The following is a 14,446-nucleotide window of genomic DNA, read 5'->3' as shown; positions in this document are numbered from 1 at the left end:
ACAGGTGCATCTTGCTTGGGTTCTGGTCAATAATTTGGACTCTATACATTCCCTCAAACACCCATCAACAGAATGACTAGGAGGAAGAACCCACAAAATAGAAAAGACTCAGAGATTATGACTTATGCTGCAGATTTACAAATGGATGCAGATATAACCAAGATGTCGGAGATGGAATTCAGGCTAGCAATTGTGAAGACAATGGCTAGAATGGAGAAATCAATTAATGGCAACATAGAGTCTCTAAGGGCAGAAATGAAAGGTGAATTGGCAGAACTTAAAAATGCTATTAATGAGATCCAATCCAATCTAGATAATCTAACAGCTAGGGTAAGTGAGGCAGAAGAACGAATAAGCGACCTGGAAGACAATATAATAGATAAAAAGGGAAAAGAGGAGGCCAGGGAAAAACAACTCAGAATCCATGAAAATAGAATCAGAGAAATAAGTGACACCATGAAGCGTTCCAATGTCAGAAACATTGGAATCCCTGAGGGAGTGGAGAGAGAGAGAGGACTAGAAGATGTATTTGAGCAAATCGTAGCTGAGAACTTCCCTAATCTGGGGAATGAAACAAACATTCGAGTCCTAGAGGCAGAGAGGACCCCTCCCAAGATCAAGGAAAACAGGCCAACACCCCGGCATGTAATAGTAAAACTTGCAAATCTTAGTACCAAGGAAATCATCTTAAGGGCAGTTAGGGGGAAGAGATTCCTTATGTACAGAGGGAGGAACATCAGAATAACATCAGACGTATCCACAGAGACCTGGCAAGCCAGAAAGGCCTGGCAAGACATATTCAGGGTACTAAATGAGAAGAACATGCAGCCAAGAATACTTTATCCGGCAAGGCTGTCATTTAGAATGGATGGAGAGATGCAGAGCTCTCACGACCAGCAGAAACTGAAAGAATATGTGACCACTAAGCCGGCCCTGCAAGAAATATTAAGGGGGGTTCTATAAAAGGAGAAAGACCCCAAGAGTGATCTACAACAGAAACTTACAGGGACAATCTATAAAAACAACGTCTTCACAGGCAATATGGTGACAATTAATTCATATCTTTCAATAATCACTCTCAACATGAATGGCCTAAACACTCCCATAAAACAGCACAGGGTTGCAGACTGGATAAAAAGACAGGACCCATCCATATGTTGCCTACAAGAAACTCATTTTGAACCTAAAGATACATCCAGAGTGAAAGTGAAGGGATGGAGATCCATCTTCCATGCCAGTGGACCTCAAAAGAAAGCTGGGGTAGCAATTCTTGTATCAGACAAATTAGATTTTAAACTAAAGTCTGTAATTAGAAACACAGAAGGACACTATATCATTCTTAAAGGGTCTATCCAACAAGAAGATCTAACAATTGTAAATATCTATGCCCCCAACATGGGAGCAGCCATCGACATAAGCCAACTGTTAACCAAAATAAAGAGCCATATTGATTACAATACGCTAATTGTAGGAGACCTCAGTACTCCACTCTCAGCAACGGACAGATCATCTAAGCAGAAAATCAAAAAGGAAACAAGAGCTTTGAATGATACATTGGACCAGATGGACCTCATAGATATTTACAGAACATTCCACCCTAAAACAACAGAATACTCATTCTTCTCAAGCGCACATGGAACTTTCTCCAGAATAGACCACATACTGGGTCACAGATCAGGTCTCAACCAATACCAAAAGACTGAGATTATTCCCTGCATATTCTCAGACCACAATGCTCTAAAACTGGAACTCAATCACAAGAAGAAATTTGGCAGAAATTCAAACACTTGGAAGCTAAAGACCACTCTGCTCAAGAATGTTTGGGTCAACCAGGAAATCAAAGAAGGACTTAAACAATTCATGGAAATCAATGAGAACAAAAACACATCGGTCCAAAACCTATGGTATACTGCATAGGCAGTCCTAAGGGGGAAATACATAGCCATCCAAGCCTCATTCAAAAAAATAGAAAAATCCCAAATTCACCAACTAACTCTACACCTTAAAGAACTAGAGAAAAAGCAACAAATGATGCCTAAGCCATGCATTAGAAGAGAAATAATTAAAATTAGAGCAGAAATCAATGAATTAGAAACCAGAAACATAGTAGATCAGATCAACGAAACTAGAAGTTGGTTCTTTGAAAGAATTAATAAGATCAATAAACCACTGGCCAGACTTATCCAAAAGAAAAGAGAAAGGACCCAAATTAATAAAATTATGAATGAAAGGGGAGAGATCACGACTAACACCAAGGAAATAGAAACAATTATTAGAAATTATTATCAACAACTATATGCCAATAAACTGAGCAATCTGGATGAAATGGAGGCCTTCCTGGAAACGTATAAGCTGCCAAGAGTGAAACAGGAAGAAATTGACAACCTGAATAGGCCAATAACCAGTAACGAGATTGAAGCAGTGATCAAAAACCTCCCCAAAAACAAGAGTCCAGGGCCTGATGGATTCCCTGGGGAATTCTACCAAACATTCAAAGAAGAAATAATACCTATTCTACTGAAGCTGTTTCAAAAAATAGAAACAGAAGGAAAACTTCCAAACTCATTCTATGAGGCCAGCATTACCTTAATCCCCAAACCAGGCAAAGACCCCATCAAAAAGGAGAATTTCAGACCGATATCCCTGATGAATATGGATTCCAAAATCCTCAACAAAATCCTAGCTAATAGGATCCAACAATACATTAAAAGGATCATCCACCACGACCAAGTGGGATTTATCCCTGGGATGCAAGGGTGGTTCAACATTCACAAATCAATCAATGTGATAGAACACATTAATAATAGGAGGGAGAAGAACTATATGGTCCTCTCAATTGATGCAGAAAAAGCATTTGACAAAATACAACATCCTTTCCTGATTAAAACTCTCCAGAGTATAGGGATAGAGGGAACATTCCTCAAGTTCATAAAATCCATCTATGAAAAACCCACAGCGAATATCATCCTCAATGGGGAAAAGCTGAGAGCCTTTCACTTAAGATCAGGAAAACGTCAAGGATGCCCACTCTCGCCACTATTGTTCAACATAGTACTAGAAGTCCTAGCAACAGCAATCAGACAACAAAAAGAAATAAATGGTATTCAAATTGGCAAAGAAGAAGTCAAACTCTCTCTTTTCACAGAAGACACGATACTTTATGTGGAAAACCCAAAAGACTCCACCCCCAAATTACTAGAACTCATCCAGCAATTCAGTAATGTGGCAGGATACAAAATCAATGCACAGAAATCAGTTGCTTTCTTATACACTAACAACACAACTGTAGAAACAGAAATTAGAGAAACGATTCCATTTACAATAGCACCAAAACCCATAAGATACCTCGGAATAAACCTAACCAAAGAGGTAAAGGATCTACACTCTAGGAATTACAAAACACTCATGAAAGAAATTAAAGAAGACACAAAAAGATGGAAAAAAAATATTCCATGCTCATGTATCGGAAGAATAAACATTGTTAAAATGTCTATGCTACCCAGAGCAATCTATACCTTCAATGCCATCCCAATCAAAATTCCAATGACATTTTTCAAAGTTCTGGAACAAACAGTCCTAAAATTTGTATGGAATCAGAAAAGACCCCGAATCGCCAAGAACATATTGAAAAAGAAAAACAAAGCTGGGGGCATCACGTTGCCTGATTTCAAGCTGTATTACAAAGCTGTGATCACCAAGACAGCATGGTACTGGCACAAAAACAGACATATAGACCAATGGAACAGAATAGAGAACCCAGATATGGACCCTCAACTCTATGGTCAAATAATCTTTGACAAAGCAGGAAAAAACACGCAATGGAAAAAAGACAGTCTCTTCAATAAATGGTGCTGGGAAAATTGGACAGCCACATGCAGAAGAATGAAACTCGACCATTCTCTAACACCATTCACAAAGATAAACTCAAAGTGGATGAGAGACCTCAATGTGAGACAGGAATCCATCAAAATCCTAGAGGAGAACATAGGCAGTAACCTCTTTGACATCAGCACAGCAACTTCTTTCAAGATACATCTCCAAAAGCTAGTGAAACAAAAGCAAAAATGAACTTTTGGGACTTCATCAAGATAAAAAGCTTCTGCACAGCAAAGGAAACAGTCAACAAAACAAAGAGGCAACCCACAGAATGGGAGAAGATATTTGCAAAGGACACTACAGATAAAGGGCTGGTATCCAAAATCTATAAAGAACTTCTCAAACTCAACACCCAAAAAACAAATAATCAAGTCAAAAAGTGGACAGAAGAGATGAACAGACACTTCTCTGAAGAAGACAGACAAATGGCTAACAGACACATGAAAAAATGTTCATCATCATTAGCCATCAGGGAAATCCAAATCAAAACCAGTTAGAATGGCAAAGATGGACAGGGAAAGAAACAACAAATGTTGGAGAGGTTGTGGAGAAAGGGGAACCCCCTTACACTGTTGGTGGGAATGCAAGTTGGCACAGCCACTTTGGAAACCAGTGTGGAGGTTCCTCAAAAATTTAAAAATAGAGCTACCCTATGACTCAGCAATTGCACTCCTGGGTATTTATCCCAAAGACACAGATAAGCACCTTAATGTTCATAGCAACAATGTCCGCAATAGCCAAACTGTGGAAAGAGCCGAGATGCCCTTCAACAGATGAATGGATAAAGAAGATGTGGTCCATATATACAATGGAATATTACTCAGCCATCAGAAAGGATGAATACCCAACTTCTACAACAACATGGATGTGACTGGAGGAGATTATGCTAAGTGAAATAAGTCAAGCAGAGAAAGTCAATTATCATATGGTTTCACTTATTTGTGGAACATAAGGAATAGCATGGAGGACATTAGGAGAAGGAAGGGGAAAATGGGGGGGGGGATTGGAGGGAGAGATGAACCATGAGAGACTATGGACTCTGAGAAACCAACATGGTTTTAGAGGGGAGGGGGGAGGGGGGATTGGTTAGCCCAGTGATGGGTATTAAGGAGGGCACGTACTGCATGGAGCACTGGGTGTTATACGAAAACAATGGATCGTGAATCACCACATCAAAAACCAATGATGTATTGTATGGTGACTAACATAACATAATAAAATTAAAAAATAAATAAATAGAGACATGCCAGCAGGAAAAAAAAAAAAAAATCCCACATACTATCAACTCCCAAGATGGTGACCCTCTTTGGAAATAGTAATGTTATAGACCTCTATACTTCTGCAAAGTTATTTTAAAATAGTATCACCAGAATCTTGACTCTGTACAATGATTCATATTCTGAATTCTGGATATGGATAATTATGTAGCTACATACCCATCTGACTTAAAGAAAAGAGATGACAATCATGACAACCAAAGAGAAGATCTATGGGTACATAATACACATTGAGAAACTCACCAAATTTCCCACAGTGAGTACATTTTTGAATTCTTCAGTCATTGGGTGATGCTCCATAGCCATAAACATTGTGTTTAAAACTATGCAAATGGTAATAGCAAGATCTACAAAAGGATCCATTACAATAAAATAGACAAGCTTTTTGAATTTTATCCAATATGGAGAACAATTCCAGATCAAGAATGTGTGTGCAAATCTGTACCACCAAGGTGGACATTTTTGTCTGGACTCTTCAAGTTCTGGGAAAAAAAACAACAGAGAACATAAAGTCAATCATTTGTTTATTTTATTACTATAAAATAATTTGTACCAGGTACGGTACAAATCAGCAGTACACTTTAACACTGAAACAAGTTTTCTGTTTAGACTTTGCAAATTTAACAGTACTTCTTCTATGAAAGCATAGCATATTACATAAAAATCTTATATCACAATGTTCATTTACTAGAGCAAGCATAAGTTAGGGGAAGGCAGTGAAATTAATGACTCAAAGCAGATATGGGCAACTCCCAGAGAAACATACACCTAACATGTGATGGGAAACAGGAGAATCTATGTAGAAATATATATTTTCCACCAATATATATCCTTTCATAGGTGAAAACAATCTGAGAACCAAGAGACTAGAAATAATTTACAGAGTGACTCATTCAATAGATATGTCATATCATGAGCCCTTTTATTTCTCACTATTAGGAGGTGGAGGGAAGCTTTGTCTGAGGCCATCATGGAATGTGTGGGTATGAGGTAGCAACCCAAGGACAAGGTGGGACCTGGGGCATATTGTAGGGGGAGAGGGTGAGGGCCAGTACATTTTAAAAGTTGCCACCCTTAACTCTTCTCAATGCATCCCAGGGTCTAACCACTATTGTTCCTATTATGTTCTCTAAATTGCTTTCTCTAATGTCTTTTCATCATATTCTGAACAGATGTTACATCACATATTACCATTTTATAATTTCATTGAATGTGCTCAGAGGCAGCAATTTATAGACATCTGGAAGTATGTATTATTTTTTTGCATATTAGAATGATGATAAATTCAGAGAGACTAGTTTAAGTTTCTAAGACTATATAGTGAGAATCACCCAGCCCTGGGTTAACCTAGATTTCTTCATTAATTACCATTAAGCTGTTTATCTTTGAAAAGTCCTATCACCTAATGTCTTTAATCACAAAAAAAACTTTATCAATTTTTTTGAGCACATAAAGACCATTCCATTAGTGTCCATTGATTATCTTTACTAACGTTTATAACCATTTTTTATTCTTTGAATTCTTCCTAAGAATTTTATATACCTATTTAAGGCTGACCAGGATTTATCTAAATTCTGTTTAAAAATCTGTATGGGTAAGAGGGTATTATTACATACCTTCTACAGTGTTTGTTAATATGCTTACTCTACTCATTGCTCTTTGTCTCAGATTGGGATCATTCAACATATCCTCAGAAAGAAGGTAAGAACTGGAACGTCTTTTCTTATGTATTTGATTGGCTGTACCCTGAAAGAAAAAAGATGATTAATTAAAGTTCTAAGAATAGAATTCTAATAAATTATATGTGTAGAATAAAATCTTGCTTAGGTAGCTGTAGTGATTAAATAAAAGTAGAGACTAGGTTGCTGGGTTGGAATCATAGCTCTGCTACTTACTGGATGTGTATCATTAGAGAGTTACTTAACTCCTGTCTCAGGTTCATCACTGGTAAAATGGGGATAATCATAGTACTTGCCTCATATTCTTGCTTTGAGGATGAAAAGAATTAATGCTTAGGAAAATAACAAATAAAACAAGTTGCTTTTATTGTTACAATCACTTTCATCATCTATCTTTCTGGGTCTTGAATTTATTCAGATAGTTTTATCATGTAAGAGTCCTACATGAAAACAGCTAGACGTGTGTTGCAGTGATGTGTGTTAAAGGGGCAGAATCTCGGTATTCTCTGATAAATTTCTGTAATTATTCTTTGTTGAGGTAACAGCGTTAATGGCGGCGACTGTAATGTTTGCCTCATGAATTGCTCTGAGTATATGATGATAAATGACTCAGTTTGAAAAGGACAATGGAGACTGATGGGAACTGTAAAATGGAGAATGTAAGCTCCATCTAAAAGAGGTGACCACTTTCCGCTCTAAAGGATTGCTGCCATGCAGGACTATGAGCTCAGTCTTACCAGGTACACTCATTTTTATATGAAAACATCTTGTTTTTAAATCTTGGCAACTAATTCAAAGTTAAAACACTATGCTGGTTCAGTGCAGGCCAATAATACACACACACACATACACACATACACCACTCACACACATATACACACAAACAACTATACAACTCTATATGTATCACCTATCTATCTGCTTAGGTGTGGTATGTGTGGTATGTGTGTATGTATAAATATACACACACACCACTTTACAAACATATAAATATAGTTCTAGAGTTTTAAAGTTGTATAGTTGTTTAGATACAGTTATATATGTGTGTATATCACAACATGGACACATGGGCATAAATCTATGCTTGTGTGTCTGTCAGTATGTGTACGTGCAGACATACAAGCACACGTATCTGAAGGTGGCTATTTGTAGAGACTTATTAGATCCAATCTCTAATTTACTGACTTTCCAGAAAAGGCAATTTTTCTCCAAGTCAAACAAGAGTAACAAATTCTTTTTCATGTAGACATGTTTTAGTTGTCCAGGTTATATTATTTGTCATGCAGTTTTTTCATCTAAACTGAACATTTTGCCACATTATTATGTTTATTGCATTTCTGTTGAATCCTAGAGTATCTACTAACTCCTCTAGTTTTGTAGTTTGTTTCAGGATTTATGGTAATACTGATTTTCCTATGGTAAAAGTAAAGTCTTAAATAAAAACATTTCATTTAAAGATATGAAATAATATCCAAATTTGATACAAATTCTATATTTCACAGGTAACACGTCACTGAAAAGAAAAACACAGCAAAGATCTGATTCCATAGAAATTTAACATGCTCACTTGATAAGGAAAAATATCTTGGCAGAAGGGCTGAAGCTGTATCATGCAAGCACAGAGGTCACACGTTACCTAAAAGCACATGCATTCACTCCAACTGAAATGTTTGTGGCCATGACTTTGACGGAACTTTATTCTCACTAAAAATACTATGTTGTCTGAAAATATGAATATATGAACAAGTAACATGAGTTCAAAGTTTGTTAGGTTAGTCAAACCCCCTGCTGATATTTGGTCATGCAATATAATATGGTGAGTGGTCTAAAGAGGTAACCTAGAAACTCCAGAAACCAGAAAGTTCTCTTTCAAGCCTAATCAGACTCTTTTTCTAACCACTCAATTACTCCTAAACTCTTGAAATTGTTGCTTTGGACTGGTTGTTTTGTTTTTGCTTTTATGTGTATATGTTTGTATTAATGTATGTAGTTTGGATATTTTATTTTTATTCATAGACACCAGACAAAAGAGGGTTTTTGGTTTTTTTTTTGAAATGAAAAGAGTAATTTTCATTTATGTATGGGGGGAAAAGCACAACTATTCTAAATTATTTCCAAGTTCAGAAGCCTAACAGACACTGGAGAGAGCAAAGGTGTGGTGGGTTAAGGGTACAAGCTCTGAAACAGAGGGCTTCTGTTTGAACTTCAGGACTACTGTTAATTAGCTGAGTGAACTTGAACAAGCTGCTTTAGTTCTCCGAGCCTTGGTTTCCCTCTTTGTAAAACAGGGATAATAATATATCACCTTATAGGGCCATTGTAAATACTAAACACACGTTTGCTATTATTATTATTAATTTTAAAACTCAAGATTCCTTGCACAAGGAATAAACAGTATCTTGACAAAGATAGCAGGAGGTGGCAACTAATCCAAACTTCCTTACAGAAATGGGACCTATTATCAATGAATAAGATCAGCATTAGCAATGCATTTCCTGTGCTGACATATATGTATATATCTTTTATACATTGTTTTCTAAAGGGATGGTTTACAATATTCAAGTATAATTTCATTAGTTAAGTTCCTTTTTTAAAAAATGGAGTTTTAAATATCTTTGCATTAGATGTCTACAGCATATGGGATGAGAATTCCACGAATGAGTTAAAGGTGTATTTCTACAGTAGAGGTATTGCAAGACACAGAGCCATTCACAGGACCAGAGAAGGCCCCTCTAGCAGGGAGACTGACTGATGCAAGAATTAAGGGTGGAGCCATGCCTGAGCTATTTTAAAACGTCCTTACGCTGTCATCAGAAGTTGCCTTATCTATTATCACCTCTGGCAGAAGCTGTCCATTGGGGAGCATGAGGGCTGAGGGTCCATCAACCAGGGAGACCACACCATTGCAGTCCACGGCACTGTGCATCTTCCCATTCACCGGCAGCACTGGGGGAGACCTACTGGCTTGGCTGATGTTACTGCTGCGCCGCTCCCGAGGTCTGTGGGGCACAAACAGCGAGTCCCTCCTGCTTTCGCTGTCTCCAAAAATGCTATGCTCATCGTCGGCAAATTCAGTCTCCGATCCAACATCTTTCCCTCGACCTTTGAAACTAAAAAGGCTTGTTCTGCTGCTGCGCCTTCCAGAAAACAAAGAGCCTCGAATGCTGAGCGGTGACTGCAGAAAAAAGATGACATTTATCTGCTGAAGCACCTAAGAGTAGAAGCACACAGAACTACCACAGACCCCACTGAGCTGAGGCCAGGTGGCCCTGTGCTGGTTCAAAAGAAGCGTATTTAAAAACAAAGGAATTTGGCAGCAAGACAAACTCTTCCAAATCAGGGATGAAAAGACTGGATGAACCCATCCTTTCAGGACCGGGTAAATTATTTATTGCCACACAGGTCTTTCCTACTCTGTCTGGCCTAGAGTGACATCTCCATTCTCTCCATTGTTTCTATCCCATTCATCTTGCTACAAAGAACATATCATTTTTTAAAAACTTTTGGTATTAATACCTGTTATTTAGCTTTTCATATATCAATCCCCAAGTTCCATAAGTAATTGAAACTTTCTTGAGGCCAAAGGCCACGCTGTATGTTTCTTTGCCTTCCATTGCTTGCAACTCCACTTTACATATGGGAAGCTCAGTCAAGGTATGCTGAGAAAGACCTTTTAATGTCAGTGAGTTTACAAAGTCATAAAACACAGAGAACTTGAAATAGAGATTGCCCAACACCAAAGAGGGGGGAAAGTCGCATCTATTTGACTCATGGCCAGGATAAACTGTGTCCATAAACCAAACTGAATGTTTATTCTTTGGAAGTACCTAATTCAATACATGTTAGTGCTTCCTATGTAAAGGACAAAGTGGCAGGCACTCTGAATAATGGAAAGTGAGTATAACCAAGTCTCTGCCTTAAAACAGGCTTGGATTGCTCTTGTCCTATTTCCTTTTATTGATATCACATGTATTCAAGTTCAGTCTCCCCAGCTAAATTATAACATCTTTGAGGGCAGGGACTCTATCCTTTATTTCTATGTCCATCTGGCAGTGTCTTACACACTTAAGTAGTAGAAATTTTCAATGTAGACATAAATGAGAAGGATAGTAATTTCTGAATGGGGCACCAAAGAGCAGATTGGAGAAGGGAGAGGGCAGAGGCAAATGTGCGGGGCAAGCGGCATAGGAGCTAATGAAGGAAGAACGGGTGCAACTACACCAGGTGGAAAACAAAGAAGAAAATCATCCCACTTAGAGAACACCACACGTACTAAGTAATAAAGTACAGGGCATGTAGGTAAGAGTGAACGATCATGGTGGACTGAGGGTATGTGAAGGTAGAGAAAGGGGGGAAATGAGGTTGAAGCCAGTCCACAACGTGGATAAGATGTGGGTCTTGTTCTGTAGTCAATGATTAACACAGTCAGGTTTTTTTTGGGTTTTGTCTTGTTTCTTAAAGTTGAACCAAAGGACAGCTTTGTTCTAGAAAAATGATTTGGGAAGGTTGTGTGATAGAACACAGGGAAATGTTTAGGAGAATAGAAGCAACTGTTTTTCTTAGAGGTCTGTAGGCAGGGAAACCTGAGATACGGAGGTTTCCGTGGAAAGAGAGGGAAAAAAGCAAGAGAAATTTTACACAAGCAGAAATAACAGACTGTGCGACTAGATGTTAGTAGCTGAAGCAGTTGGGGGTGGGGACTGTCAAGGTGTCTCCAAACTTTTCCAGCTTGGGTGACTGATATTTAGGCGGTACCATTACTTACAGTGGTGAAGAAAAGTGGAGAAACTAATCTAAGATTAGTTTTTAACCAATGAGGCATTATGAAATACAGACTAGATAAAAATGTAAAAGCTAATATATAGTGTAAATAATTTTTTCATTTCTACAACTGTTCTCATGAATACTTTGTTTTTAAAATTTGTTTATCAGAGAAGATCATATAACAATGCTGGAAGTATAAGTTCCTTCAAAAATGGTCAAACTTCAATGGAAAACTATGGACATCTATGTTCTTTCCATAAATGTCCAATGATCAACATGTTTTTACCCAAAAACATACTGATGAAGTCATTCACTCTACTCTCCTGAGATCCCATCTTCAAAATAAAACATTTTGCTCTATAATCCTACCCCTGGCGTTATGCATTCGATAGGTGCAGGGGTACCTGGTTAGGGGTAGACAGTCTCTTTTCACGTGCTCGTCTATGACCTTCAACACCAAGGTGGAAACTTTGTCTCCTGATACTCTCCTCTGACTCTGATTTGGACAACTTCTCATTGTCTCCCTTTTCTTCCCCACTGGAAAGCTTCTTTTGATTCCTTTTCTTTCTTCTGTTTCTTCTTTCTTTAGCACTTTTAGAGCTCAGTTTGGATGTTTCAGAGGAACTCTCAGAGAAGCCCATCATTCTGCTTCTCCCAGTACTTGTGTATTCAGCTGCTGCAACTGCAATTGCCTGTTGGACCAAGAGGCCACACATAGTGTAAGTCATTTCCAAGGTCTGGGAAACCCTATGATGGGGCACCTCTCTGACATGAATGTAATTACATTATGCACATATCATGTCCCTTGTACATGAAGTGATGCCGCTTTCTTTGCACTATGACCAGAGAGCTTACAGAGCACTCTTGCTTTGTAATAAAGCCCTATTTTACTTCGGAATTAAGCTATTACACACTATTACTATATATATAATAAAACAACTTAAAATAGTATATATGAAGGTTTTACTAGGTAATTTTGGAACATAAAACTCACATAAACCATACAATAAGAAAATGTGTACAACTCATTCAGGTAGTTAATTCAATATTATCAATAGAGTCAGATACTCAGTTTAATGAAGACTGAATTATCTGAAAATGAAAATGAATTATTACAAAATACATCTCACGAAAATGAGGGACTTCTAAGGGTTTCCTATTAAATTCCTGGGATGACCTAGTGTTAACCCTTTATTAAAAAATTATGTTTTTACTATTAAAACAATCCTTGTAAAAATTTGGAAAATAAGGACATTGTGAATTAAAATTAAAAATCACTCATAGTCTTACATCCTGGAAATAATTGGTGTTAATATTTCTTCCAATTTTTATATGTAATTTTTAAATGGTTTGCATATTATACTAAATTTTGTATCTTACTACTAATACATTATTATATTAACACATTTCACTGTTATAATATTCTTAAAACACGTAATTTTATGGCTGAATAATACTCTGAGACATAAAAATATAATTCTATTAACCATTTTTTAATTTTTAAAAATTTAAATGCTTTCTGCTTTTCAATATTTTCAGATACTGCACTGAACATCTTTCTGCATTAAAGTTCTCTGCATGACAGATTACTACCTTCCCCCTAATAAGTTAGATACTTTGAAGATATTTAACTAGGATGAACCATCAAATAAATTTTAAACTTTTGCAGAATATTTAAATTTGTGTTCTCTTAGTACAAACTTTCTCTAACTTCTCTACTGAAGTGCCCCTCTGGAGAGGAGAATAAGGAAGAATCCTCAAGAGTTTGTGTCTTAGCCCAAAGTGACCACAACCATAAGTATAGGTTTTCTTAACAGCTCATGTTTTTTATCTTGAAAGTTCCTGCCACATTAACAAAAATCGATGCACATTTTGCTTTCTACCCCATAGGGTATCTGTTAACTTAAACATTTAAATAATTTTCCCTAAATTCTGTACACAATTGTTACTCTGGTGAAACATACCATACCTGTTTTGGGACTTTGCATAATGCTATGCATACTGAGTCATCATGGATAACAGGTTTAGGAGGAATGGCTTAGAACATTCTCTGTGCTGGAATGAGCTGGTTATGGGGAAGGGTACAGTGGGACACATGTCGATTCTAACTCAAACTAAAATTGGTTCCTTTGACCACACCAGAATGAAAATTCTGTTTATATTTAAAAATCCAATAAGGAAAATCTCCCTGGGGAAGGCCACAGAGCCTCTGCTACTCCCCTTTGGACTTCGACTTCTAGGAAGAATTTTAAACCAAATAATAATACCTCAGCTTCTTCTTGCTCTTTTTTAAGATGATCTAACATCTGCTGAAATTCTAACTCCTTTTGCTTCGCTTCTTCAATGTTTGCCTGGTTCTGTTCTTCATAGGCCATGGCAACCACGGCAAGAATCAAGTTTATTAGATAAAAGGAGCCCAGAAAAATCACCACAACAAAGAAGATCATGTAGGTTTTCCCAGCAGCACGCAATGTCTAGGGAAAAATGGAAATCATTATTTTAGGAACACAAAGATCTTTGGAAAATTATTTCAACTTGAATGGCCTATTAGGCATGAAGAAGGTGGGGAGGTTTGGTATAATCCCATGTTATCAAAAATATAAAGGAATAAAATTATATCTCTAAGGAAAACAATCAGTATTAAAATACACACTTTTTCAGTACAAAGGATGTAGCCATCTATTAAACTTATATTAAAATTAGGTATGGTTCTTCACTATTTTTAAGACTAATAATCCTGAATTTTTTTTTTATCCACAGTCTGAAAATTACTCAAAAACTAGCTGCTCTGCTCATTTTCATATTAGAGGACCAGATAATATCTATAGTCCCTTTTGCTGATAAAATTCT

General features: G+C 37.1%; 1 protein-coding gene across 1 annotated transcript in view; it reads right to left on the bottom strand.

The window, feature by feature from the left end:
* The window catches only part of SCN9A (sodium voltage-gated channel alpha subunit 9), a 176,940-nt gene that overhangs the window by 71,347 nt on the left and 91,147 nt on the right, over window positions 1-14,446 (bottom strand). The window contains exons 10-14 of the mRNA XM_035007847.1: window positions 13,864-14,070; window positions 12,001-12,288; window positions 9,636-10,007; window positions 6,770-6,899; window positions 5,397-5,635 (exon numbers count right to left, since the gene is read on the bottom strand). Of these exons, the coding sequence (XP_034863738.1) occupies window positions 5,397-5,635; window positions 6,770-6,899; window positions 9,636-10,007; window positions 12,001-12,288; window positions 13,864-14,070 (1,236 nt within the window). The remainder of the gene's footprint in view (window positions 1-5,396; window positions 5,636-6,769; window positions 6,900-9,635; window positions 10,008-12,000; window positions 12,289-13,863; window positions 14,071-14,446) is intronic.

This window comes from Mirounga leonina, unplaced genomic scaffold (genome assembly GCF_011800145.1).
Source record: "Mirounga leonina isolate KUSES-001 unplaced genomic scaffold, KU_Mleo_1.0 Mir_151, whole genome shotgun sequence".
Taxonomy (NCBI): domain Eukaryota; kingdom Metazoa; phylum Chordata; class Mammalia; order Carnivora; family Phocidae; genus Mirounga; species Mirounga leonina.
This window is presented reverse-complemented; position numbering and strand designations above follow the sequence as displayed.